Consider the following 26,441-nt stretch of genomic DNA (forward strand, 5'->3'; position numbering starts at 1 on the left):
GGATAATAGATTTTTATGACAGAAAATTGTGAGTATCTGGCAGATGTGATTAGAAAAGATATAAAATAAAAGTTTATCATTTTGTAATTCAACCTCCCGGCATCTGTACTCTTAAAAATGCAGCAAGTGAAATGTCACCTGCTTATTTACAAAATATCTGAAGTCTGTTTCCCAAAATACATGCTGTGAATTCATTTTTCAAACTGGGTGATGTTGGCAAATATTAAATAATGTCTATCTGAGCACATGCTCTGAATTTGTAAGAGTTTGGCAGCTTCTACTAACACAGTAATAAGTTTACTGACTCATGTAAGATGCTGTAGCACTTTGGTAAGAAAATCACAGTTGGAAGTATTTGTTCTGGAATGTTATGGATCAAAGCCAGATGTGTACTTTGGCAGAATAAATGTCCCTCTTTTTTTCTCTCCTCTTTTCCACAACAGGAGATATTAAATTGTGTTTTAATAATTCCAAAAATAATAATTTTTTTATCACTATCTAGGTGCAGCACAGAACTAGAATGTTTCCTTGTTTGCAAATTGTTCCAGCACTGGTCACAACAAAGGAAATAAAGTCATTTGAATATACTGTAGGGATTCTGCCTGCATATGCTTCTTCAGTATGATAGTAGATAGTATATTGGCTCTGTTTGTGCCTTGCTCTTTCAGTGATGGTGATGTTACTCTTCTGAAATTAATGGTACTACATGGACACAAAACATGTGTGTTACTTGCTTGTTATGGAAGTGGAAAGAGATGGGCTGCATGAGTAGAATGAGCCAGCCTGAGGAGTGTCCAGGCCCCATAGCAGGTCTTGCTCAGCAGGCTAGTCACTGCTGATCCCTGCAGCTCAGCCACCAGCACACTGAGCAGTGTGGGCAAAGGGCTTATAGGACTAGGTGGAGCACTAGGTGGGACCTTCTTGGTTCTGTACATCTGCTCTGCTGGGACTGTAGAGCCTGAAGAAATGCAGAAAGGGGGCATGAAGTCTGGGTCCCAGCCCTCTCAGCTTTCATGCAGCATGCCTAAAGCTAATAAACCCAGCTTGACTTGAGCCAGCTTTTCACAGACCTGAGGGGATGTATCTGCATTGCACTCCTGGTTTCAGGGAAGCAGAGCAGTAATACCTGTGTTGGCTTTTTGAGGGCTTGGCTTAGCTCCAGGTGGGCTTATTACCTCTAGTTGCATTGCCACTGTACTGCTATCAGAGCCAAAGTTTTAACTCTACAGGATCCAAACTGGCTTTGTGTCTAGAGTTTGAATTGTTTTCTGCTTTAATGAACCAACTGTAGATAATCAGATGGTACTACAATTATGTAGGAATAGATTAAGTCAAATGAGTTTTACTGGTGGCTGTAATTGCCAGAATCTGAAGTCAGTTAATGGTTCACATCAGTACCACATGACAATAGAACTGCAGATTGTCCTGTTAAGTTTTAACCTGAAGTAGGTATGTTTACTTCCAGATATCAGAGAGGACTTAGTGCCTATAATTCCTCCTCTATCTGTCTCATAGCATGTTCTCACCCCTGTTCCATCAAAGCACCATCCCTTAATACAGTCAGTAATGTGACTAACTTCATGGCTGGTTTGATTTATTTTTTGCTCCATGCATTCTGCAGGAGGATGGAGGATTCAGTGAATGCTTGGAGCCTTTCAGTATTTCACTGCAAATAAGCAGATACAAATAAGCAAATAAGAGATACATTTATTTTTTGTTAAGGTTAAATCTGCTTTAGCAATTAATGTGGCACTATGAGAGTGGAGCAGCAGATCATAGGGATTGGTGTTGAGGTTCCTCACATCTCCATTATATGTGTTTCAGGGGGATGGACATACATGTCTGTAAGGGGTTGCTTTAGGTTGTTGTTCCGAGACTAGAGATTGTATTTTTGGCTTTTTCTTGCTGACACTGACAGTAGCACTTGAAATTAGATATGTGATTCCTCTGTCCTTTGCCTTGGTTTTCAGTATTACTGAAACTCTTTTGTTGAAGTTTCACAAGTAAGTGTATCTCCTCATCCTTCAGCATGAAACCCCTATTGGTTCTATTTCCAAAAGAAACTTGTTTAAAGATGTTTCTTTTGGGGAATGTACCAATTTTGATGCCACTGTTTGTTAGCTTAGTTGTTCTTTTCTGGAGAACAAATGATAGGCTGTGGGGTTACTAGTAGGAGAAGTGATGAGCTGAGATTAATTGAACAGATACACGTCTGCACGCAGGGTCTTGGAGCATAGGGCAGGTTCAGAGGCGAGTGCTTGAAGGAAGAGTAAATGAAGGGTTTGCTCAGAGGAGCTTTGAACTGATGATGCTTTGAAGAAACAAGGCTTGGAGTGACGTATTTTGGTCCACAATTTATTTATGGTTTGCTTGAGTCTGAGCCAAACATGGTGATGGCAGAAACAGAGTATGTCAGGAAGCAGATCAAGAGACAGGTCACGATGGAAAACAGCCAATTTTGACCTAGCATGTACTGGGCATGTCAGAGAAGTCTAACATCTCTCTGAAGGCATTTGGGTTAAGGATGCTTATCCTTGTGCTGTTAGAGAAGATTTTTCTGTGTCTGTCTAGTTAAAGCTGAGGTAAACGTGTGCACAGAACAGCAGTGAGTTCTCTTGGCCTGCCCAAAGCTGCAGGTGGGGAGCAGAAACACTTTTGCTGTGTGAGGATGAATGCCAGGGCACTGCAGTGGTAGGGATTCCTTCCTTTCTGCATAGCCCTCTTCCCTAGGCTCCCCTGAGCATTTGGAGAAGGGAAGTTTGTAAGTAACCATCTCATGTTGGGAGGGTAAGCTTGTACACTTCTGTATCATTGCCAATTTTGTCAAATCTCACTTCCCACTGACTGTTAAGTTGTTCTTGCCTTGTCCAGTTTCCCTGGAAGTATATTCTACTCTTGGATTGCTTGCAGACCAGCCTTTTGTAAGTCTGACACTGATGACTGCTCTGATCTGTGCCAGATGCCATGGGGTTGGGACTACTCTGGATCATCCAATTTAACGGAACTGAAAGTTTTGCTGGAAGAGTCCATCATGATCCGACGTCTGAAATCAAATGTACTTTCCCAGCTCCCAGCAAAGCAACGCAAAATGGTTGTGGTGGCTCCTGAAGGCATTAGTGCAAGGACCAAAGCTGCCTTGGCAGCTGAAGCAAAGAAGATGACCAAAGGCTATGAAAGTGTAAGTCAGAAACTATTTTCAAGACGAGACACTGGTACCTTTATTTGAAAACATCAGTGGAGAAACAGTACCCTGCGTTCCCAGGAAGGTCAGAGCCACACCTCGTGTGAAGGCACAGTTTTAAAGGACTGTACAACACAATGAAAACAGCTCAGCTTTTTTTTCCTTTTCATTTATGTGGTCTTCTTTGTCCCTTTGAGTAAGATACCATTTCCTCTCTCGTTAGTCCTTTCTAATTGTCTTTTGTACCTCCTGCCTCTGTACTTACTCTTCTGCCTTGCCTTGTAACCCCACTCACCTTCCAAACGCTGCGTGGTGAGCACAGCAGTAGCCAGAAATGTGAGGAGTGTAATTTTGCTTTTTGTGTTTGTTTTTCTTGCATGGATGGCAAATGCACGTTCTGTGCTCCTAGCTTGCTGATACAGTTCTGTAAGAACTTGGGTGGTTTTCCTTGCCCTTTCAGTTGGGAAATGCTTTCTCAACTAAAACTATGTTTGTCATCCACTTTGTAGGTGTTGAGTAGGAGGTAAGAAGAGGTGTTGAAGTAGGAGTCTGTTAGTGTCTGCCATCCCTGGTGGTGAATAAGAGACATCCCCCTGCAGTCTCCTTTTGTTGTGCATTTTTAGGCTAATTTTTCCTAGCAAAGTGTTTACTAACAGTCCCAGACATCCCAGATATGTAAGCAAGAAGGAGAAAAGGCGTTCCTGAGACTCATACTTATCTTTCTCTCTGCAGAAACAACAGGAGAAGGAAGCTCTCCTCCTCTTCTACAACCAGACGGCAGAAGCTAAAATCCATTCAGTCGTGTAAGCTGCATGTCTTTGCTTCATTCTTGCCTAGTAAAATGTGTTTTTCCTCTGAGAACAGGAAAATGGTGCCTTAGAGATAACAGCACAGGGACATGAAGCATAGCCTCAAGCCAGCATAGAAAAAATTGATTTTAATTACAATGCACTAAACATTTTCTTCTCTTGGAGTTCTTAGGCTGAATAAGTCTTCTGATTTCATTCCAGATATGGATCTAAACTGTTATTTGAATCATCTGAAATTATTTGGTGTTTGGGACTTGGATCAAGTTCCCTGCTCTGGACCCTATTTCAATTTAGGGGGAGGGGGGGAAATAACAAAATTAAAAGTACCAGCAGAATTTGAGAAAACAAATGCTGCAGCCCTGCTGCAGAGGGGACACTGAGCCAAAAATACTCAAGATGGACTGAGCTTTAGTTGTAGCATGGTCTAAGAATGTCACAGCCTTCACTGAAGTTCTTGGCTCTTCCACAGAGCTCATGTGGGACCTCAGAGGCAAAAGGTGTTCTTTTTAACTCTGTCTACCCTCAGAATAATTTCATTCTGTGACTTTCCATGCCCTTTTATCCTTAGCCTTTAGCAAAGGAGTTGCTTTAGGTCATAATAAGTAATATGCTAATAACATGAAAACACTTTACTTTTCCACAGCCCTCTGAACGTAAGGAACAGCTGATGTGTGCTGTGTGATTTCACAGTCTCAGACCTTGCTGCAGAATCTGCCTGTTTGGCACAGAACTGCACTTCAGAGTCCCAGTGCTCATTTCTGTAGAAGAGTTTCTTCCTTTTATGTTAGTGAACAGTTAGAAGACTTTCTTCCTTTAATATTCAGTTGCAACTGTGAACTGAATGTAAAGCCATGAAGTGCTGTTTACTTGGCTCTTTAGTAGGAACTAGTCCATTTTTTTTTCCTCAGGTTTAGTAGCATTTAAAATACCTCTTATAATCAGCTGCTAATGTACGATACCGTTAGCTAATGGTACTGTGCTGTGATCATCAGCACCTCCCATGTCTTACCCTCCATGATGGTGTCTTCCACTGCAATGACTAGCCATTCGTTAAATGCAGGGTGGGAATGAGAGAGAAAATAATTGCAGCGTGCTGGCCTCTGCTTGCCACACTGAATGTTCACTTTGATACTTGTTTTTCTTTAAAATCCAGCGAACCCACTTCTCTCCCATATTTCTTTGTTAAATGATACTGTCACATCTGAGTGTCGCAGAGCTCTGGGAGCTCTCTGCAAAGCGCTGATACATCCCAATACACCACTGGAAATCCTGCTTGGTGTTTTCTGACAGTTGCTGCTGACCTAAGCTGTGTTGTCATTAGCAGAGAACTTGGTATTCCTGATCTTTGCAGCAAAAGATGACATTCCTATCATCTGCTCTGATAGCTGTTGCTATACTTAGTTACAAATTTTAGGCTTTTAGGTATTTTTCAGGCTCCAGTTGACCTGATTGTATCACAAGTTACTACATAGGAATGGGTTCCGTAGCTCAGCTGTTAGTCCATGGCAAAAGCCAGATCTTTTCATGTAATTAACACTGTTTTACTGTGTGTAAAAGGAATCTTGCTACCTTTCATTGGTTGTTAGCCTCTATGCATATAGAGGCTGATGGATTTAGATCATTATGGCCTAGTACATTTTGCAAGAAAAGATTTTTACAATACTCTGGTGCATGAGGTTAGAGGTCTTCTAAAATAAAACCAATCCTAAGTATACATAGGAAGGATAATTGTATACAGATCAGTGTTGTGTGTTGTGATTGTGCTGCAGTTAGACATACAGCAGGCAAAATGAGATTGTCGAAGAAGTATAAATGGCCTCCATTTTTAATCTGTAGGAGGTTTGACTTGCTACCTGCATTTTACTGCAGCTGTTTTATGCTAGTTCATTTTGCAGTTTCTATATATAGATAAGCAGTATCTTTAAAATTTGTTGTGAGCAAAGCTGTATTCTCCAAGCACATAATTTATAGAGTTTTGGGTTTTTTTCCTCTTTCATCTAGGGAATACATCCTGGAGTTACTGGAAAGTGGCAATGACAAATTCCTGGTGTTTGCTCATCACAAGATAGTGCTGGATGCAATAGTTGCAGAGCTGGAGAAGAAAGTAAGTAATCGATGGAGTCATCTTAACTTTATCACTATTCCAGCTGTTGAAGAGCTCCCCAGAGTCATGGCTGGTCAGATCGTTTATGAAAGTTAGTGGCAGAGATAATTTTTACTTGCTGTGCTTCTGAATGTGCCCTTCACTGAGGAAGCAGAGCTGTCATGGTGAATGCCTTATAGGATACACTTTGTATGAGCTGAATGGCTTTTGTAATATTTAACATTCTTTAATCTCCATTGTCTGCCCTGGAGCTTGTGAATTCTTGGAGGAGGGTTACCCTGTGTGGCCATCTCTGCTTTGTCCTCCTGGCTTTCCTCAGTGAGGGAGAACGTAACAACCCCAGTCCAGTTATGGCTGGTTGCCTTTACCTCTGTGCTGCTCTTACATTTTTGAACTGGGATACTGTAGGGAGACTTGATAGGCCTAACAGTTCTCTCTCTGATTTCAAAAGTGTTTGGCTAATTATTCGTCTGTAACTTCCATGGGCACCCCTAAAGAGTTCTGGGTCACGTTGGGGCAGTGTGAAGGACAGTTAATATTCCAAACTGTAAACCACAGCGGCACTGGTGACTTTGCTGCTTCTGTGGCAGCACCCTGCAGTACAGCGAGGAGGCTGAACATTGAAGAATGTCCACAACAACTGAGGAGTGTAGAATCCCACCTCCTCGCAAACAGGGGAAGACTTAAGGAGTTTGGGGAGGTTGTAGCAGCTGTAACATCATGTGCAGACAGTGTTCAGCTTTGTATTAAGACAGTTGCCTTTCCACTGTAGCCTGTTGCTTTGCTTCTTGTTGCACAGCACTGGTGGGACAGCAGTGGGCATAAGAGCAAGTCACGCATTGTAAACAGAGGGGAGGCACGTTACATGCTGTGCCACGATGCCCCTCCCTTAAAGGTGAGGGAAGACCTCAAATACAACGATTGCCCTTTTATTTTCTTCATTCTGCCACGGGAAACAGAGTCCACTAAAACACAGAAGGGAGGATATGGGAAGGGGGATGCAAGGCCTCTAAAAGTGTCGTCTGCTGCCTTTCCACAGCGTGTTGAATACATCCGCATTGACGGCTCCACACCTTCAGCCGAGCGGCAGTCTCTGTGCCAGAAGTTCCAGTTCTCAGAGAAGCAAGTTGTGGCCGTCCTGTCCCTCACTGCTGCAAACATGGGCCTCACTTTGTCTGCTGCAGACCTGGTGGTGTTTGCTGAGCTCTTCTGGAATCCAGGTGTATGTGTTCTGAAGGGGAAAAGGGTTGGATGCTCCCTGGAGAGCAGAAACATCAGTGCTTAGGAAGAGATGTCAGGGACTTTCCCTAAGGTTCTTCTCTTTCTTTCTCTGATGGCTCCTTGTCTGTGCACCTCCAGGTGCCTGGGCTTGAACCAGTGAGGCTGGTTGCAGAGCTTGCTGGCTGAAGATGGCATGAAAGGGAAACATGCTCTTTTTTTCCTAACTTGACAGAGCTCTCAACAACTTGCTCAGCCAAGGCCTGAAAAGGCCCATCATCAGTGTTGACCCTACTTCTGAAAAATGCCTGGTGCCTTTTGATGCACCAGATTACTTCTTGGCTTAGTCTGTATTTGAGGATGCAGGTGTTAACAAGATCCAGATGAGAAATAGTCACTGAGGACAAGAAGCAAAATCTTGTTCTCTGGTGCTTGCCCTGTTTCTTAGATGTTGCAGCTCTCACTTGATTTTCTTCACCATGTTTTTACCTAAAGGTTTTGATCCAAGCAGAAGATCGGGCACATAGAATTGGACAGACCAGCTCTGTTAACGTTCACTACCTGGTGGCTAAAGGCACAGCAGATGACTACTTATGGTAGGAAGCAAGAAAGACACTTTGGTTCTCCTGTTGCCTATTTTCACTGTTTGTCACATACGTGAAGGGCGGCCCTTCACGTTAGTGCTGATTTCCACAGCCTGTGAAGGGGGAGCAGTAACTGCAGGTCAGGCTGCCATGAGCTGGTGGCATGGCCTGGCCACAGTGAACATAACTAAGTGGATGACAAGCAGGGGGAGTAAATGTAGTCCTTAGGGCTGGGGAATCTGACATGCTGGGGAAGGGGAGGATCTGAGGAATCCTTAGTGCTGCAAGGGAACTGACCTGCAAATGATGAAAAATGTCCATCGGACGGTTCATTTAAAGTCCCAAATTACATCTTTATTACCTTGTTTAAAGGAAGGAATGAACTAAGTGAACTTGTGCAGTTCCCAGAATATCATGATGGCAAATAATTACAACCCTACAATGCAGGGATCTGGAAACTGATGTATCGCCCACGTTTCATGGAAAGTTAATGACAGTAATTCTGCCTTTATTTGTGAAATGCTGTCCATGCAGACATTAATGCTTAATGGGAAGGAAATATGGCTCTTCAAAGAAGGACAGCAGTTTCCTTTTTAAAGGCAAGAAAAAGAACAAGACAACAAGGCTCTTTGGTAAATGCATTCAGTGTGCTGTGGCCTTTGCTTCTTTCCAAGTGTCTGGTCTGCAGGTGCAACTGGGGCCTCTTGGGCCAGTGCTGAATTCTTCCTCCTGCAGTGTATTGGGAAATTCCCCAGAAATGCTGATGTGTCTGTTGATGGGAATTGCCATTGGTGGCCTTGGAGACTGCAGACATGCTGTAGGGACACTTTAGCTGCATGTTCTACTGACTTCGTACTGTTGGTGTTGCCTCAGTTAACTTCTTTCCCTATTGGATATGTGTTCTCTCCAAATATTTACAGCCTGAAATCCTCCTCTTGCTACATACTTCAATTGGGTTGACTGATATGCCAAGACAGCATACAGTCACCATAAACAGGAGCAGGACAGGCTAAGGAACTAACAAGTTTTGGTAGAAAAGCCATCTTCATACCCCTGTAACGTCTTTCTTTCAAGTACATGCAGTAAATGACACAGTGTCCTTGCGTAGTAATTTCTTCCCTCCACTGATAATTGCTTCTCTCTCCTAGGCCAATGATTCAAGAGAAAATCAAAGTGCTGGGGGAAGCTGGTCTTTCAGAAACCAATTTCTCCAAAACAGCTGAATCCACTAATTACTGCCCTAAGGTAATTGACCTGAAAGAATATCAATGGTCCTTGGGAGTGGCTGAATGGGCTTTGGCTTGTGTACATCTAGATTGGCATGTGATTGGCAGGCTGACCTTATGCCTGTTCTGCCACCGACCAGATTCTCCAACTCCTCCCAGGAACTGTGCCTTGACTTGGACTCTCCAGAGAGAGTTCCAACCCTGCTGCCTGCAAGGAGTCATGATAGTCTGCGCAGCATATATACATCTGAGATACATGTGTGTATGTTTGATATATAGATCATATGATATATACACAGGTGCACTGTCTTAGGGGGGTTGCCCTTTGATTGTTGCTCACTTTGTTTGTATGTGACAGTGTATATACAGGTTCTGTTCTGTTTTCTCAGGCAGATCCAAAGCAGAAGACTATCTATGACCTCTTCCAGAGAAACTTCTCTGAGAATGGAGATGACATTGATGAACTCTTGCTTTTGGAGGCAGCTGATGCTTGCTGTGAGTTTGACTCTGGCAGTGCTTTGCAAGATGGCAAAGGAGAGACATGTTCAGTGAGTTCCCCTAAAAAGCGACGTATCGAGCAGTTTTTTAAAGTGCAATGAAGACAACAAAAGAGATGGTGGTTGAGATTTTTTTATTATTATTAAAAAAGAGGGGGGAGGAAATCAAGTATTTTTTGAGTTTTCAAAAATAAAAGACCAAAGTTTTTCTACATCTCTAGTGTATTTCATCTCTGAGGATGAGAAGGCAATCTGGCAGCATGATAGACGAGCAGTGCACCCTTGGCAGCCTGCAGGTTTTGTAGTCCTGGTTTTGCTGATGATTGAGTGGCCATGGGCAAGTAGTATGCTGCTTTGTTTCAGCATGTCAGCTTCTGCAGTTGTTTTGTTTAAAAAGCAGATAATGGTTGGTTGTCCATGAGGCAGAACTGTTGTGAAAACTAACTTCTGAGCAGCTGCAGAGTGCTTTTAACAATCAGTCTTAGATCTCCAAGAATTTTAGTCTGTATCTGTAGGAATCAGTTTACTGGCAAAATATGGCCCACCCTTGGGTCACTCACAAACAGGCACTCTGGTGTTCAGTTTGGTAGCGAGGAGAAAAGATCCAGACAGATCTTGATGTTCTGTGTGAGAGAGGAGGGAGAGCCCCAGATTTTTGTCTGCAGAGCAATCAGTACCTGCCAGGATAACTAATAACTGCCTGCCAGGAGGTGTGTACTACTTGCTAGGCAAGTGTGTGCCTGAGCACGCCAACCTCCAGCCTCATCTGCTAAGTCTTAGGACCTGGCATGTGCTTCCTGTGTCAGTGGAGGGTGAGCTTGTGCTGTGATTGCCATGGACTTAGCCTGGCTGCCCAGGAAGGGGGAGTGTGGCTGTGTTTTCTTCAGGACTGATTTCCACAGATGAGTGAGGATGGGGGGATGAGGGGTATCCTCACTGTTGCTGGTGTTTTGTAAGAAACCAATTCTGGACTGAGATATTTAAATAAAAAACTTCTTTAAGTTGTGCTTCACAAGTTTCTGGTACTTACTCTATTTTTTAATTTCATGTGAACCTTTCACTGCATTGTTTATTGCTCAAGCTTAAAATATTAACGTTCTTTAAAAAGATTTACAGTGGCTGAAATACAGGATTTTGGGGGGGATACTTTCTTTTGTGCTTCTAAAAACTCACCAACTTTCAAAAGGGAAACTCCCATGATACTGCACTTATAAATGAATCAACAGCTACTTCCACAAGACATTTATGCTGGTACCCTGGGACCTGTTATTTGTTCCCATTACAGCTCTGTGCAGGTTACACTGAGAATGCCAAAAGCAGCACTGTTGTTTGTCATGGTGATTAAAATGCCTGTTTTTGATTTGTGATGGTCTCTGTCATGCTCTCAGACCTGAACTCCAGGTTTGCTGCCTGAGCAAACCCGCTCTGGTCCCTTTCAGGAGCTTGTGACAGTTGCTGTCCCTTGGGCATGGCCTGATTCCACTTCCAAAAGCTCCATAGAGGCCACTGTTGATGTGGGCTTGATGTAAATGCAAATGGCCTTGTTGATCACTGTTGGTCTTTTCAGGCACATCTACACGGTCATTTTGGTTTTGCATTATTGCCTGTGTGGTGTAATGTGATCCCAGATTAATGTCTTTCATGCTTCTGGTGTTGTACTAGAAGATACTTGGACATGGGCTAGTGTTAAGCAAACATGACCAGGGAGTACAGGAGAAGGTATCATTTCACAGAGGCACCAGTTAGCTCGTGTTTTACAGCTGTCATCTGCAGAGAAGGGTGGGGGGAAATGCCAAGTGTCCTCAAAGAAACACCTTCCAGGCTGTGCATGGAGTTGTGCTGGCTGGGGACTTGCTTTCCATATGAGACTGCAGAAGGTGCTTTGGTGTGTGTGCAAGTGAAGAGGAGGAGTAGGGCTGAGGACTGTGTGACTGGCCAGGCAGAGGAAATGCTTTATCTCTGATTTGAGACAGAGAGCTAAACATCATTTCTCTTGCTCCAACATCTGGCCAAGAGATAAATACACACTTTTTGACATTTTTAAATGTCTGTCTGCTTGAATACAGAGTATTTCATCTCTTTCTAGGACGTGCGATCTTTCTACTTGCAGAGAGGGTTGTTCTGAGTAAGGGGTGAGAAATGTTGCTGTCTGCCTGCTGGAAAAAAAAAAGAAAAAGGAAGACATTATTTGTATATCCATAGTGTCATCCCCTATAGGAGTAATTCTCATCCTCCTCATGAAGCTACAGCTATTTTTCTGAAATCTGCTGAACGTACCCTTGGAGGATTCAGCTTCCCGTAAACTCACTTTATCGTACGCGTACCGCGATGAATCCCAGCCCTGCCAGAGGAGTGCTGGGTGTGCTCTTCCTTTGTTAGGGCTCATAAAATCTTTGCTGGTTTGCTGCGGAGTTGCAAAGGCTCTTCAAGTACACTTGAGGTTCACTTTATCCTTACTAGATGAAAAAGGGGAGAAGAATCTTGTGGGGAAGTGCTTTTAGTCGCTGCATCCAGGGATTGGAGAGACAGTGCAGGCCTTAGCCCAATTACACCATTAGTCCGTCATTAACATGATGAGGAGACGGCTGGGAAGCTGCCAGTGGGCTCAGATTGGATCTCCAAGGCTTGCTGGTGAGAGTTTGTGCAAGGTGGTGTGATCAGACCCCCAGGCAGGCTCAGGAACGTGTTCCTTAGACTCTCACCTGCCCATGGAAGATGGTATAGCTGTAATTTTGGGGCACTACTGAAAGCCCAGCAAAGGGAAGGTCCCATCTTGCTGGATCTTGGAAGCATCTTACTGCGTTGGGGTGCCTGTCTGTACACCTGCAGCTGTGCTCACACCCGTGCTAGAGAGGGGCATGTTTTCATTCCAGACCAGGAACAGCAGCTAGAGGTACCTCAACAATAAACTGAGTGGTTTGAACTACAGCTGCAGCACGTGAAGCTGGCCAGCCTGAGCTGTGCAGATGTTCAAGGTGAGGACTGTCACCGAATCACAGAATATCCTGAGTTAGAAGGGACCCATAAGGATCATCAAGTCCAGCTCCTGGCTCCACACACAGCCAGCCAAGTCAGAGCATGGGACTGTTGAGGCAAAGCTTTTGGACCTGTGCTGGCCGGGCTGCTCCCATCCATCTTCTCAGTCACTTGGAAATGTATGTTTATTTTGGCAGCACTGTGACTGGCTGTCATCTGAGTGAGGTGGGTCTGGTTGTTGGCAGTACTGGTAGATAAAAGACATGGCCACGTGCTGTACTGTCACAGGAAACTTAAACTCTGTAGGTACATGCTAGGTAACAGCAGTCCATCCTCTGTCCTGGATGTGTTGGTTGACAATTTAACTTTTTTTTTAACCAAATAGTCACAAAGCAGCCAAGGGAACCTTTTATTTTCTTCTCTTTTTTTTTTTTTTTTTCCTTTCTTTTAATATGTTGGTATCAAAGATGTGTCCTGTGAGTCATCATTATAATGAGACTCTGAAAAGGGCAAATATATTCTGAGGATATATCAAATGAGATTTTGACTCAACGGAGGGAGGTATAAATACCACTGCCTAAAGCCCCGCTGAGCCCTCATCTGGAACAGGACTCTGGCCCAGCAGCTCCCAGGAGGCCTTGCTGGGACAGGAGGAGAGTTTGCAGGGATGATCCAGGAACAGGGAGCCCGTGGACTTAAAAATGTGAGTGTTCAAAGCAAGAGCCAGGAGAGGATGGGGTGTCTGTCCGTGAGCATCTCTGGAAGTAGGGGCCCCAGGCAGGGAAAGGCTAATGCAGTGGTGGGGTACCCTCTAGTAGTTAATTCCCGGTCAATTGCAGAGACTGCCAATGAAGAGGGCTGTGAGGCAGCTGGGGTGGGCATGGGGCTGTCAGGGCAGGAAAAGCACCTGCAAAAAGTATCTGGGGATGGTCCTTCTTGGTGGAGGGGGTGAGCTGCAGCTGGCTCTGCACACTGGGAGCTCTTGGGCTAACCAGTGTAGGTTACTGGGTTGTTAATCATTAGGAGCAGTGCAGCTCAGAGCTGTTGGTACACGTTTTGCTCACCTGTGCTGAGCCCCCCAGGTCCCAGCCTGATGCTTTGGTGCTGATGGCAGAGGTGGCTCAGTTGCCCCAGGATGTCTGAGGGCACCACCTGGGGGGTGGGCATCCACCTCCTCTGTGGCACGTGGAGGCTTTTGTGGCTGGGTGACCCTAAAGAACTCAGGTGGAGGCCAAGGGTGCACCCAAATGGGTGTTGTCTCACAATCTCTGTGTGTAGGACTGGTATGCTTTAAGATGAGAATTCATCCCACTGTAATTCTTTATCTGTATATATATATATTAACTTTTTACCCCTTCTGCAGTTTGGTTTCACAGAATTGTAGGGGTTGGAAGGGACCTCCAGAGATCACTGAGTCCAACCTGCTGCCAAAGCAGGGTCCCTAGGACAGGTCATACAGGTTGGTGTCCAGACAGGTTTTGATCATCTCCAGAGAAGGAGACTCCACACCCCCCACCAGGGCTCTGTCACTCTCACTGTAAAAGTTTTCCATATATCGGTGTGCAACTTCCTGTGCTCCAACTTGCAGCCATTGCCCCTTGTCCTGTCCCCACGGACCACATTAATTAGATCCCCCCTTAGTCATCTTTTCTCTAGGCTGAACAGTCCCAGATCACTCAGCCTTTCCTCATAGGGGAGATGCTCCAGGCCCTTAATCATCTTTGTAGCCCTTCTTTGGACTCTCTCCAGGAGATCCCTGTCCTTTTTATATCAAGGAGCCCAGAACTGGACACAATACTCCAGGTGGGGCCTGACCAGGGCAGAGTAGAGGGGGAGGATCACCTCCTGTGACCTGCTGGCCACACTCCTCCAGGTGCACCCCAGGATCCCTTTGGCCCTCTCAGCCACCGAGGCACACTGCTGGCTCATGGTCAACCTGTCATCAGCCAGGACCCCCAGGTCCTTCTCCACTGAGCTCTTCTCCAGCAGGTCACCCCCAGCCTGTACCGATACAGACGGTTGTTCCTCCCCAGGTGCAAGACTCGTTCTCATTAACCCCATCTGGTTCCTTACTGCCCGGGGCCCGCTGGATCGCGAGTCTCCTCGCCCCTCTGTTTAACGCTGCCGTCCGCTGCTTGCTCGGGCAGCCCCAGTCGCGGGGGGACGCGGAGCTGCGCGGAACCACCGAGCCGCGGCCCGCGGCGGCACAGACAGGCCGCTCTGCAGTCCCCTCCGCTCCCTCGCTTCTTACCTCACTTCCGGCGGCGACGGCTCATACTGCGCCTGCGCACTCGGGGTTTTCTCTCTCAGTGTCGGCGCCCGGCAGGAAGATGGTGAGTGGGGTTGGGGTGCCGGGGCCTATCCGCCGCCATCCGCCCCGGTGCGGGCAGGGCGCGGGGCGGGAGAGCCTGCGGGCCTCCCAGGGCGCGTGGGCTCTGTCCCTCTTACGAAGGCCCCGTTCCCGACCCCGAGAGGGGCTCGCTCCCGCCAGGGCGGCCTGTGGGAGTTGGCCCGGCCGGGGGAACGGCGGGCCGGGGGTGGAAGGGGGGCGCCGGGAAGGCGGCTAGGTGTCCCGGGAAGGGGCCGGGCCCGGGCTCCCGGCGGTGCCGGTGGCCAGACGAGCAGAGCCTGGGCCGGGGAGCGACGTGGCTTTGCTGCGGCCAGACTGCGGCCCCCTGCCCCAGGTGCCCCCGCGGGGCTTCTCCCGCTCCGTGACTGGTTTACAGCGTGAGGGGCAGGCGCGGGTCAGCTGCCGCGCCGCTTGTGGGTGCTGAGCGCTTCGCTGTCCGTCAGGGGAGGGGAGCAGCGGAGGGGATGGCAGGCCCGCTGAAGCTGACGGTTGTTTTGCTTTGCCTCCCAACAGGCGAAGCGCACCAAGAAGGTTGGGATTGTGGGTAAATATGGTACCCGTTACGGTGCCTCCCTGAGGAAAATGGTGAAGAAAATTGAAATTAGCCAGCATGCCAAGTATACCTGCTCCTTCTGTGGCAAGGTGAGACCTCCTTCCCTGAAAAGCCTTTATTACTGATGCGCTTTGCTTAGGTAATTTTTCTGCTGTAGAGATAGCTGTGCTAGTTTTGAGATGGCTTTTGGCTACTGTTAGAATGCCTTACAAAATAGATGTTTCACATGCATGCTTAGTGGTAGTTAAATGAAAACAATTGTAATATTTCATTAAATGGAAGAGTCAGAAATGTTGTTGTAATGTATGTTTTAGGTATCTAATAAAAAGACCTAGCAGAATTAAAACAATGTACTTGTTATCCTGATGATTAAGGTGTTCCTTTTCCCCTGATCAGTAATATTACAGCCTACCTGGAAGAGAAAGAGATCGTGCTTTTCCCTCTTTATACTTGATCGCAGTTGCTTATATTTGTGTGCTGTGTAACTCTGGGTGGGGAAGAAATTCTGATAAGTGATGTTACCTGCTCATGTATATAATCAAAGTTCACTCTTACATCTGGTTTTTGACAGTTTGAAAGGCCCATTGCTTTGTGCCTTGCCTAGATTATTTGTATTAGTGTCTGTAAAGTATCTTTAAGTGACTGGAAATCTGAGAAGATTGCCATCTGGTTTAGTTCTTAGTGTCTTTTTCTCTGGTGGAGAGAGAATGTTGATAACCCCATTTGCAGAGCTGCCTAAGTACAATGTAGGTCCAGGCAAACACACTGTCATCTTTGCAAGGTGACAGGGAGCTGCCCAGGTGAAGGCCTTCAGTGCCCACTGCTTGCTCAGTCTCTAGGTCCTTTTCACAGGGGCCTTGGTTTAGAGCAGTCTTGGGATGTCCAGGGAGCGCTGATAACAGCAATGTTACTTTGGTCATCAAACTCTGTTAAGAGTATCAGTCAGTGTGACCAATGTAGCTCCTTACAGAAGAGCTGAAGTTTTGATGTTCCTCGTATAAATGACCCACTTTATAGCTGAATGGAAAAGCGTTTCAGGACTTACCCTGTTCCAGACAATCTGAATAAATTCTGAAGAATCGTTCCCTGATCCTTGCCTGGCTTATACATAGTGCTGTGGGGTGATGCTCAAGGTGTGGTTTGGCTTTTTCAGCTGATAGTGTGTTGTGTTTTTTTCTTTCTCTCTTCCCCCCTCCCTTTTATTGCAGACCAAAATGAAGAGGAAGGCTGTGGGTATCTGGCACTGTGGGTCCTGCATGAAGACAGTTGCTGGTGGTGCCTGGACGTACAAGTAAGGAAATTAGGAAATGCCTGTTGCCTGCATTGTTAACATTTGAGTGGAACTAATCAGACTGGATCGGATTGCAAGTCTTTCCAGTGCTGCTTCTGCAGCTTCTGAGAGTATTTCATCTTGCCTGTCATACTGCTGCTGCTGGGTCTGGGGGGTTCCTCCTAACTTTATCTCTCTGGGTTTTGTCAAAGTGGTGTCTTAGTCTTCAGAAATGCAAGCTCTGCATCTTTTCCCAAAGTAAAGGAATCGGAACACCTGCAAATGCTGAAACAATACCTTTTTTAATTATTCTTTTTTGTGCCTTGGCTGCAGTAGCATCTCTTACTGGAGATGTGAACTGCATTTAATTCTTATACAAGGTATTAATGCTTGGGCCAGTGTTTTGGTGATGTTGGAAGAAAAGCAGCAGAGACAATGTCCGGGTCCTGCAGCTGTCTCAGCTGTGTGGATGATGCCTGACAGATGTGCCTCTGACCTATTCTAAAAGAACCTTCAACAGCTAATAAGTTATTTTGGGGCATTATTTTTCTTTCTTTCATTCTTTTGACTACATAAAAGTTTTAATTGTGCAAGGGAGCTCTTACCTCTTCTTTCCCAGCAGCAGCTTTTTTTTGTGAGTCCCTTTCCAGTTTGGAGACACTGGCACAATAGCCAAAAAACCAGCTTTACTCCAAGGAAAATTATTTCTGTCTTTAGTTTTTGCTTTAGAAGTACCAAATGGTTATAACCCCTCTTGTGACAGTGCCCTTGATTACTCCCTTTCCTCAGTCTCCTTCTCCCCCAGTTCTGGTAGAAGACACTTGCCCCACGCACGGCAGTCGCTGGGAGCTCGAGCCCACGCGCCCGCGGTCGGTGCACGACTGCACGATTTGGGCTGAGATGCAGCCTGGGAAGCTGCACGTGCTCCTGCAGACGGAGGCCCACGCTTTGTTGTCGTGCAGATCAGAGTGGGCTCAGCTCCCTGTTGTCAGTGCACTCGGGTGGTAACTGCATGGAATGATGAGTGCTCTCTCCAAAAAATAACACTGGCGCGGGGTGTGCTACTGCCACGTGTAGATGACTCTGCTTCTTCTTCCAGTACCACCTCTGCAGTGACAGTCAAATCTGCCATCAGAAGACTGAAGGAATTGAAAGACCAGTAGAAGCTGCATCCTGTTGTCCTTGTGAAACATCTTTTTTTTTTTTCCCCCCCTGTGTCAAGAGCTGTCCTTTGAACAATAAAAGGTGATAATGGTGTGGAAACATCTTTGTCTTTCTGCAGAAAGGCCTGTCTTGCTGTACTGTATTTATAACTTAGGAGGCAGCAGTGGTTCTGTCCAGTAGTTGATTGGCTCTTGTTGCAGGTGAAGCCATTGAAACACACTTCTCCTTTGCAGTTAATTGTGTGCTTTGTTGCTCAAACATTCCAAGGAAAGCTTAAATAGCTTGAAGAAGCCCTGGCACGTCTCAGTGTGTCTTTTCATACCGGTGCCTTGAGGAATAGCACAGAGCTTTGCGAGTGGAAGAATGGACAGGTGTAAGGGTGGAGGTTGGAACAATGGAAACCACTCTCCCTCCTTTGAGGAGAGCTATGGGGAGCAGCAGCACATGTGCTGCAAGGTGGAAAGGGGGGGGGGCGGGGAAGGGCATCATGACTGGCTCAGGGTTGGAGATTGGAATGGTAGAAGAGCAGCTATCATCCTCCATTGCATAGCACGTTCTGTTGGGTGCTGATTTGGGCGCTGATAGGCTATACCGATAATGTCACAAGGTTGATGTCTTTGAAAGACATCAACCTTGTTCAGAACTGGACATCTTTATGTCCCTTCCCTAAGCTGTAAAAAATCTGCAGCTCAGAAGTTTGACCACAGTGTCCCTGAACTTGTGTCTTGAAATTGTGCAGGGGGTTGTTTTTTTTTTTTAATTCTGTGCTATAAACTGCTTTTACTGAAGTAAATTCATGTATTCAGGTACCATGTCACTCATACCAACTGCATATCCTTCATGTGACCTTCCAGCAGTGATGAGGGTCCTTCCTGAGGCTGAACAGGATTGACTTTCTAGGAGAGGGATCACTGCACACACTGCCACACCTTGTTCTGCCTGTAGTGCAGGGTGAGACAGTTGTGTGACAGGTCTGAAGTGGTGGCTCGTGTTTGTCTACGTAGATGAACAACATCATGGGGTTCTGCACACCTGCCTTCTGTTGGCAGGGTTACAAAGGAGACCTGTGGGTTCAAGGCTTGTTTGAACTTGTCTCATTTTGCTGCTACTCCTCTTGCATTACTTGCCCACAGCAGCGTTCTCTCCATGCTTGGCCCACCTGCCAGCTTGGCTGGACTGGCTGCCCTGGGCACTGCTGTTGCTAGTCCTGGTTTGTGCTCACCAGCTTTCTTGGTACACTGTTTCCAAGCTGCCTTGAACCGTTCTTTCAGGTAAGACGTTTCTGCTTCCTTGGGGATGGCCATCCACTGGTGTGTGAATAGCTGGAACAGGTTAAGGAACCGGCTTTTTCCCGCTTGGCTGCTGCTCCCACTGAAGGTTGGGTGAGTGCTGTTGTCTGAAAAACAGCTGCTGACCTGCCTCTGACTTGTGGGTTACCTTCTGATGCAAGTTCATGAAGTGCTGTGATCCAGGAGCTGCTTTACAAAAAAGCAAAAAGGAAGGGTTGGGATGCTTGTATAGCCTGGATGTCCAAAAATAGCTCTGTGACGTGCTTGGACCTCCTGGAAAACGGGTGAAGTGGATGGGGGGAGCTCCCCCAGTTGCCAGCTCATGTGGAGATAGAGCTCAGGAGGCATTGGCTGTGCATCTTTGCACCACCTTGGGAGAGTGCTTTCCAGCACATTTCTGAGGAAAAGCAAAACAAACTGCACCAAAACAAAGACAACTTCATTACTCTGAAGATGGCTCCATTTAAAATGTGAGCCCTGTTGTTGGGAAGCTGTGCTGAAGCCACGTGAGCGCTGATGACTGTGAAAGCCTTTGTTGGTAAAACCCCCAATGTGCTTGGGGTGAGGTTCCTCTGGTACTGTGGCTGTACAGTGCTGCCTCTAGAAGGGGCTGCCAGGGGCTTGGGCTGCTCTGGAGATCAGTGTTTCTTGCAGGGAGGCACTGTGTGGGCAGGGGAGACCCGACAGCTTGGAACAGTGGCCCAACTTCCTGGGCAATGGGCTTGAGGCTGGGAGAGAGAAATGCTGTTCTCAGTGAAGCTGCAGGAGGGTCCAAAACTCCTGCACCACCTGCGTGAGGTGTTCCTACTGGAGAAAAGCTTCACAGGAGTCTCTGGTGCACAAGAGCCATGGATGTGGCTCATCTGCCACAGGTGAGTCCCTGCTGCGTCTCCTCTCTGCTGGAGAGATGTACTGCTCAGTTCTTGGAACACCTGCAGATGTGTCCTGCTTGAACGTGTCCTGCCCTCTTCTGGAGTTCCTGAACTGCTCCAGGCAGATGTAAGCGGTAACTGGTGAGCACGGTCCTGGCAAATCTGGATTTACCTGCTGCCTTTGGGGATCGCAGCTGGCTGTGACAGCAGCAATGTGGGGATCCTTACCAGCTCTCCCTGCTTGGGAAATGAGTTGTTGGCATTTTGCTTTTTGTTCTTGACTGTGTGCTTGGGTCACGTTCCATGTCCCTCTCCCTTCCCAGTGCTGGGTGCTGAGATACCTCCCAGCAGCTCCGTGCCTCCTTCGGAGGTTGGGACTGAAGTACAGGTTTCTGGTAACAGCCCACCCACCTGCTATGAAGTAACACCCATTAACCAGTGCAGAGGACATGTCTTCACAGTGTTACTACCCCAGGGTGATGGCACAGCTATCTAAGGTGACTTCTGTTCCTGCTGAGGAATCACTTGCTTTGGGATTAATACTTGCAGAGGGTTGGGAGCTGGGCAGGGTGGGAACAGGAAGAGAAGGTAAAGATGTGGATGTTTTTTTTGATCTGGACCACCTGGCCCTACCTGTATCCCTGCTTGGGCAGCACCAGCAGAGCTCCTGGGCTTGTTCTCTTCCAAGAGCGCCGTGGTTCCCTGTTCTGCTCCTGAGCCAGAGGCGTTTTGCGGTGGTGAACCTTCAGGGCTGCCAATTCGGCACGTTTCCTCGAAGCGGGAGCGGGGAGGAAGGTGGAGATGGCAGGGAAGGTGGAGGATGCTGTTAAAGGGTGCTATGGTCAGGATGCTGTCAGCTGGCAATGCTGCGAGCGGCCAGCGGGCGACACTGCTGCTCTGCCGCTCAGTGGTGCAGGCTGCTGCTTGGCTGCATCTTCGCAGCTTCCCTTCCTGTCCAGCAGTCAGGCTCTGCTCACCTGTGTGCCTGCTGTAGCATCCCGGCTCAGCGTTCCGTGCTTCCCCCCTGACCCAGACCGTGACTGATCTGAGACTGAAACGGGGCTGAGCCAAAGTAGAGCAGGATGTAGGAATGGAATAGTGAGGTTGGAGACAGGTCACTTTGTGGTCATTTGTCACCTCTAACAGAGCTGAATTTGTGCTGTTGCTCTACTCAAACCCTGTATATGTCCTAGGAGAATTTGTTGCATCAGCAGCTGTGTGATTTGGCCAGGTGACCCTCAAAATGTGTTGTTTCCTCTGGGAATCGAAGGTAAACACAGGAATTCTTAGCAATTTTACTTGCTGCTTTCATAGTTCTTGATGAGCCTTAGTCAGTAACTTGGATGCTGAGTTGTCGTAGGTGCTGTAGAAGCAGACAGCAAAATGCTGCCACCCATCCTGGAGGGTGTGAGCTTATGGCAGTGTCTGACCCATGTGGATTGCTTCAGAAACAAGAGTGACCGATGCAGGTGAGCTACTTTCCTGGGGCAGATATAGCCCAACCTAGGAAAAATTTCTAGGTCTCTCCCTAAAAAGGAAGGAGCTTTAGTGATAGTTTACTGCTGGCTTTGCAGCCCAGAGCATTGGACAATGAGAGAGGCAGCCAGTGATGGGTATGACATGTATCAGATCACCATCTGACTTTACATATTGTCTGAGCTTTCACCTGCTGTTCAACTCACCTAGATGTTCAGCAGCTCCCCGTAGGGAAACAAGAGCATCGCAGAGCTGGTGGTCCAGCTCCCATGGAAGAACCAGGCAGGTGACACCTCTCTGCTTCCCGGCATCGCGGTGTGGCTTACAGAGACCTGGTTCCTCAAAGGATGCTACGAAGTGATGCACGGCAGCATGAGACTGTACGCTTCCAGTGGCTCAGGGTGACAGAGAGCACATGCTTGAAACAGCCCCCGGTGCTCTGGAAGTGCACAGTTGCCATCAGTAACTTATCCTTCCTCTGAGTATTCGGTCCGTAGTGGATGTCTTTTGAGGCAGGGAGTGTGGTGGAGTTGTGGATGTGCTTCAGGTGCCCTTATTAGATGCCTGGGTGCATTTTGAAAATGGCTGCTTAGAAAATGTCTAATTGCTATTCCACATATTCAAAGTGGTTTTTTTTTTTCTCTTGACAAGGCTTTGGCATGCCTTGGATTGCTAAATATACTTTCCTCTTGCAAATTCTTGGCAGGAATCTGTGTAAGGAATCACGCCAGGCAGTCTCTTCAAATGTTAACAAGCTCATCGGTGTGGCTTTCCCAGCGCAGGCTTTGCGCTCTTTTTTTGGGGTTGGTTTTTTTTTTTTCCACGCCCCTTCCCAAAAAATCCCCTGCCCTTCTTTCGGTACAGTGTTGCTCTGACCGTATGAACTATGGCAGTTCTGCAAGAAAGGACTTTTTTCCTAACCAGAGATGAAAAAAAGCTTGTTTGGTGTTCAGCAGCTTGCTGTCCCTGCCCTGCTCGGCCTCCTGGGGCTCCTGGAAAACCTATTCCCTTTCCTCTCCTCCTTTGCCCCATCTTGCTTCTTCCTCTGTTTTTAGCAAGTTGGGGAGTATCCTGGAACGTTAATCATGGATGTGATGTCTCTCCCCCAGTAGCCATTAGCAAGTGAATGAGGCTGTCAGGCTCCCCTTTTGTTGACTCACCCAGTGCTCATCCTGGTGTAGAAGCAGCCCCGGAGCTGGTGCCTACACCCAGGCAGAGACACGCAGGACGGAGATCCAGGTCCCTGCTGCCTCTCTACCTCTGCCCCAGGCAAAGGGCAGCGCTGCTCTGGCCAAAGCAAAGCAAACAGGGATAAGCCAGCACAGCATCACCAAAACCCCAGCATCTCCTTGAAAAAAACCTCCTGGGACTGGCAACCATTGATAGGCTACAAACCTCCCTTGAGCTCCACCAGAGCCAATCTTGCATAAGCATTTGGAGAGCCAAAGGGATGGCTTTCCCTCAACTTTGCCCATGTCTTGGTTCTGCTCTTATCCTCTCTCTCTCTCTCACCTCCTGACACAGAGGACGTACAGTGTTGCTGTGGGGAAGTGTCCCAGCACACAGCCAGGGAAAGGGCACGCTCTGCATGGGGCTCTGGCAGCATGCCTCCACCTGATTTCTCAGAGGGCAAAAGAGGAGGGGGAGATGCCCTCACCAGCTCTGCTGTGGTGTGTTCTGTTGTGGCTGCCCTGTGCTCCTGTGGTAGCAGAGGGAGAGCTGCCCTGGGTTTCTTCTTGGTGGGCACTGACAGGCACAGTGTTGCTAGGTTTCACCAGCTGGGGGTTCGGGCTGTGCTTTTAAAATGTGAATCCTATAAAGATTCCCTGGGCTTTGCTCTGCCTCTGATGTACTCTCCTGGCCTTTGGTCATTTGATAGATGTGTCTTGGGAGCAAGCAGTTGTGTTTGGGCTAGGATGTTACACCCTGTGCTCACAGTCCTACCTGTTCTTCATGGAAGGGGCTCAGCAGGGTTCCAGGGAAGCTGCTGCAGAGGAAATGGAGTTGTGGAGTCACAGGGCCTGCGTTCATCAGATCTTGGCCCAGAAGAGGACATAGTTCAGACAGCTGGATGGGTAGCCCAGGCCATGTGATGACTCCTTACTTTTCCACTAAGGTGTTGTTTGTTCATGGTCTCTCTGCTCAGCGTTGTGACTTTGGTACATTCCCATGAAACAGGCCCATTAGTCTGGAGAGTGGAGAGTTGCTCCTCATGGATCTGGTAGCTCTCCCATTAATGATGACTTCTTTTTTTGGTTTTTGTTCACCAAAATGGGATATTTTCAGCATTGATTCAGTGGGCTTCTCCAAAGGGACCTCTGTCCATACCAGGGAATATTTATTTAGAACTCATGAGTTTGGTTTGAGGAATTTGATCTGTGAGCTCTCTCCATTTCTTTGATTAAATCACATCTTGTAAGTGGAACATTTTATTCTGCAGCCCTTTCCCACCCTCAGACAAATGTCCTGCAAAGCGATGCTTTGCTCTCCCCTTCAGGCAGTTTTGGAACAGCTCCAGTTCTTTGAAAGTGTGCAGAGAGGTCCCAGTTCCTCCAAATAAATAATATTTTGTGGGATATCCTAAGTGGTGGACCAAAAGGGCACTTGTCTTTTTCATTTCATAAAGTTCTTCCAAGTCACGACCTACTACCAGGCCTCATATTTGAAGGGAGAAGTTTTAATGCAGAACAAGATCATCTCCAAGATCCTGGTTCGATTCCTTGAAGACAGGATCCTGGTCTCAATCAATCATGTCTGTTTCCATTCAAGCTGTTGGATGTGAAACTGTTTTTACTGTAACTGACTGGATTTGAGATTAAAAGGCAAATCTGTAAAGGGAACATTCAGAAACCCTTAAATGCAGAGCAGACCCGGGTCAGGCAAGGGAAGAAGGGGAACAAATAATCCAGGCATTAAATAACTAGTTTTTAGACTTGGTCAGCTGAAGATTCTTTCTTTGTGCCCGAAGGATAAGAAATAAATAAATGTGACGTTCTGTAGCATGCAGAAGTGTTTATTCCAACGTTAGTCCACCTCTGACAGACAAGTTGTATATGTTATGATAGTCCCCATGAACCTCAGATGACGCCTATGCTGGCATGTATCCAAAAACAAAAAAAAAGAAGGAAGAAAGTAGTCAAAGGGAAAGAGAGAAGATGATAATCAGACAGGCATGGAAGCCTAACGAACCTGGTTTGTGATCTGAGCCTGTCAGAAGTCTGGCTGTTGCCAAGAGCTTTGATTTGGGTTGTTATACTGAGTCAGTGCTTAGCAGCTGAAGACAGTGATGGTTTTTACAGTGAGGACCTTAAGCAGTGACAAGTCATCTCTCAGTGCTTACCTGGAGCATTGGACGTGGTGGTAGAACTGCCAGTTGTGTTACTTTTATTTCCGAAGGGTGGAGATCAGAGTGGGAATCAGGCTACTCTGGTTGGCCAATGCACTGTTCCCCCTTTCCCACTGCTTCCTTTTTTGGTGTCTTCTCACCTTACATGCACCTTCCTGGAGGATGTGAAGTCCTTGGGACATGGAATATTTTGTTGGTTTGCTTATCTGTGGAGAGCTGAGCACAGAGGACCCTGCACAATGCTATCCATCCGGAGGATGGAGATCACCCAAGCCTTTGAGAATACATTTCAGGAGCATTCTCTGCCACTGCTGCAGGAAGGTGGTACCTTTGTCAAAGGGGGAACTTGCCCTCACTTGCAGAAAAAGGGGTTGCATGGAAATGAGAGAGATTCTGCCTTGTGGTCTTGCTCTAAATCAGCTGCATTTTTAACATTCATAAGCCAACAAAGATGAAAGACTCCTGGTCACCCTCTCTCCTTCCTTGGAAAAAAAAAAATACAAAGACTTGATAAATATTTTGCATTAATAAATTCCACTTGCCTTAAAACAAAGTTTGCCAACTACCAAAGCAGGGAAAATATTTTACATAACTCCGAGTGCGACGTCTAAAAGGTTGCTATGAGCCTGGTTTCAACAACTCTTTCCACAGCCCGGAATGTGAAGGAATGCTAAGCTTCACCCAGGCTAGGACCAAGCCTGCCTGCATGTGTGCTTTTCTGCCAGCTGGTCAGTTTTATGGCAGTGGAAGTGGCAGGCTGGCTGCCTTCTGGTGAGTGGAGTCCATCAGGTGAGACGTGTGCCACGGAAAAGAGGAGGCAGCATGAACGTGACCCAAAAGCTGTCTGTGAACCCAAACCCATGTCCCTCACTGTGCTGTGGGAACGCTGCTATAAAAGGCAGGAAAAGCACAGCTGTCTACTATTATTGTTTTGTTATTAATTTTTAAGGGCAATGGTGATTAACCAGTGGAGCAGATTCCCTGGGGATGCTTCTTGGTCTGGACTACCCAGGCTTTCTGATTCTCAGGGCTGGGACTGAGCTCTGGCTGTTCCTGCTAACCCTGACAGGGCCTATGTGATGATTTACATCATCCTGCTCTGGTTTCACGTCAGGCTGCGGAGCGGCAGCCATCAGCTTGCAGCATTTAGGGGAACGGCAGGAGGTTCTTCTTGCCACTTGTAGGCCTTGATCTTGGTTAGCACTTCCCAGCATACAGAGCTATGAATTGTTATGGGTGGCAGAGGGAGGGGACACCCAAGCCTGAGGTTAGCAGGGTGCAGCTGAAATCTGCCTTCAGAGGACAGTCCCAGAACTGCTCAGGATTTGTCACTCCGAGCACTCCATGCCAGGCATGCTCTTTTGGCTTTGTGTGATGAACCTCATGACAGCTCACCAACCTCCCTCCACCCTTCCCTTCAGGCCTCTGCCAGTCTTCTTCTGGATCATCAGCTTGGCTTTCAGGAGCTAAGGTTGTTTCCCTGCTCAGTTGAAGTCCATCTCCTGGTCACTTCTGCCTTCACCCTT

The 26,441-nt window shown here is 47.1% G+C and overlaps 2 protein-coding genes across 2 annotated transcripts in view; both read left to right on the plus strand.

The window, feature by feature from the left end:
• The window catches only part of SMARCAL1 (SNF2 related chromatin remodeling annealing helicase 1), a gene marked incomplete at its 5' end in the record, with an annotated part of 36,771 nt that extends 26,211 nt beyond the window's left edge, over nt 1-10,560 (plus strand). The window contains 7 exons of the mRNA XM_084265032.1: nt 2,960-3,178; nt 3,914-3,984; nt 5,992-6,094; nt 7,134-7,316; nt 7,808-7,908; nt 9,045-9,141; nt 9,512-10,560. Coding sequence (XP_084121158.1) covers nt 2,960-3,178; nt 3,914-3,984; nt 5,992-6,094; nt 7,134-7,316; nt 7,808-7,908; nt 9,045-9,141; nt 9,512-9,721 — 984 coding nt within the window. The 3' untranslated portion in view covers nt 9,722-10,560. The remainder of the gene's footprint in view (nt 1-2,959; nt 3,179-3,913; nt 3,985-5,991; nt 6,095-7,133; nt 7,317-7,807; nt 7,909-9,044; nt 9,142-9,511) is intronic.
• Nucleotides 10,561-14,884: 4,324 nt separating this feature from the next.
• On the plus strand, nt 14,885-18,031 carry RPL37A (ribosomal protein L37a). Its single transcript, XM_084265113.1, has 4 exons — nt 14,885-14,928; nt 15,459-15,587; nt 16,707-16,789; nt 17,868-18,031. The coding sequence occupies exons 1-4, from the start codon at nt 14,926-14,928 to the stop codon at nt 17,929-17,931; spliced, it is 279 nt and encodes a 92-aa protein (XP_084121239.1). The 5' UTR covers nt 14,885-14,925; the 3' UTR covers nt 17,932-18,031.
• The last annotated feature ends 8,410 nt before the right edge of the window (nt 18,032-26,441 follow it).

Source organism: Gallinula chloropus (genome assembly GCF_964237585.1).
Source record: "Gallinula chloropus genome assembly, chromosome: 5".
Classification (NCBI taxonomy): Eukaryota; Metazoa; Chordata; class Aves; order Gruiformes; family Rallidae; genus Gallinula; species Gallinula chloropus.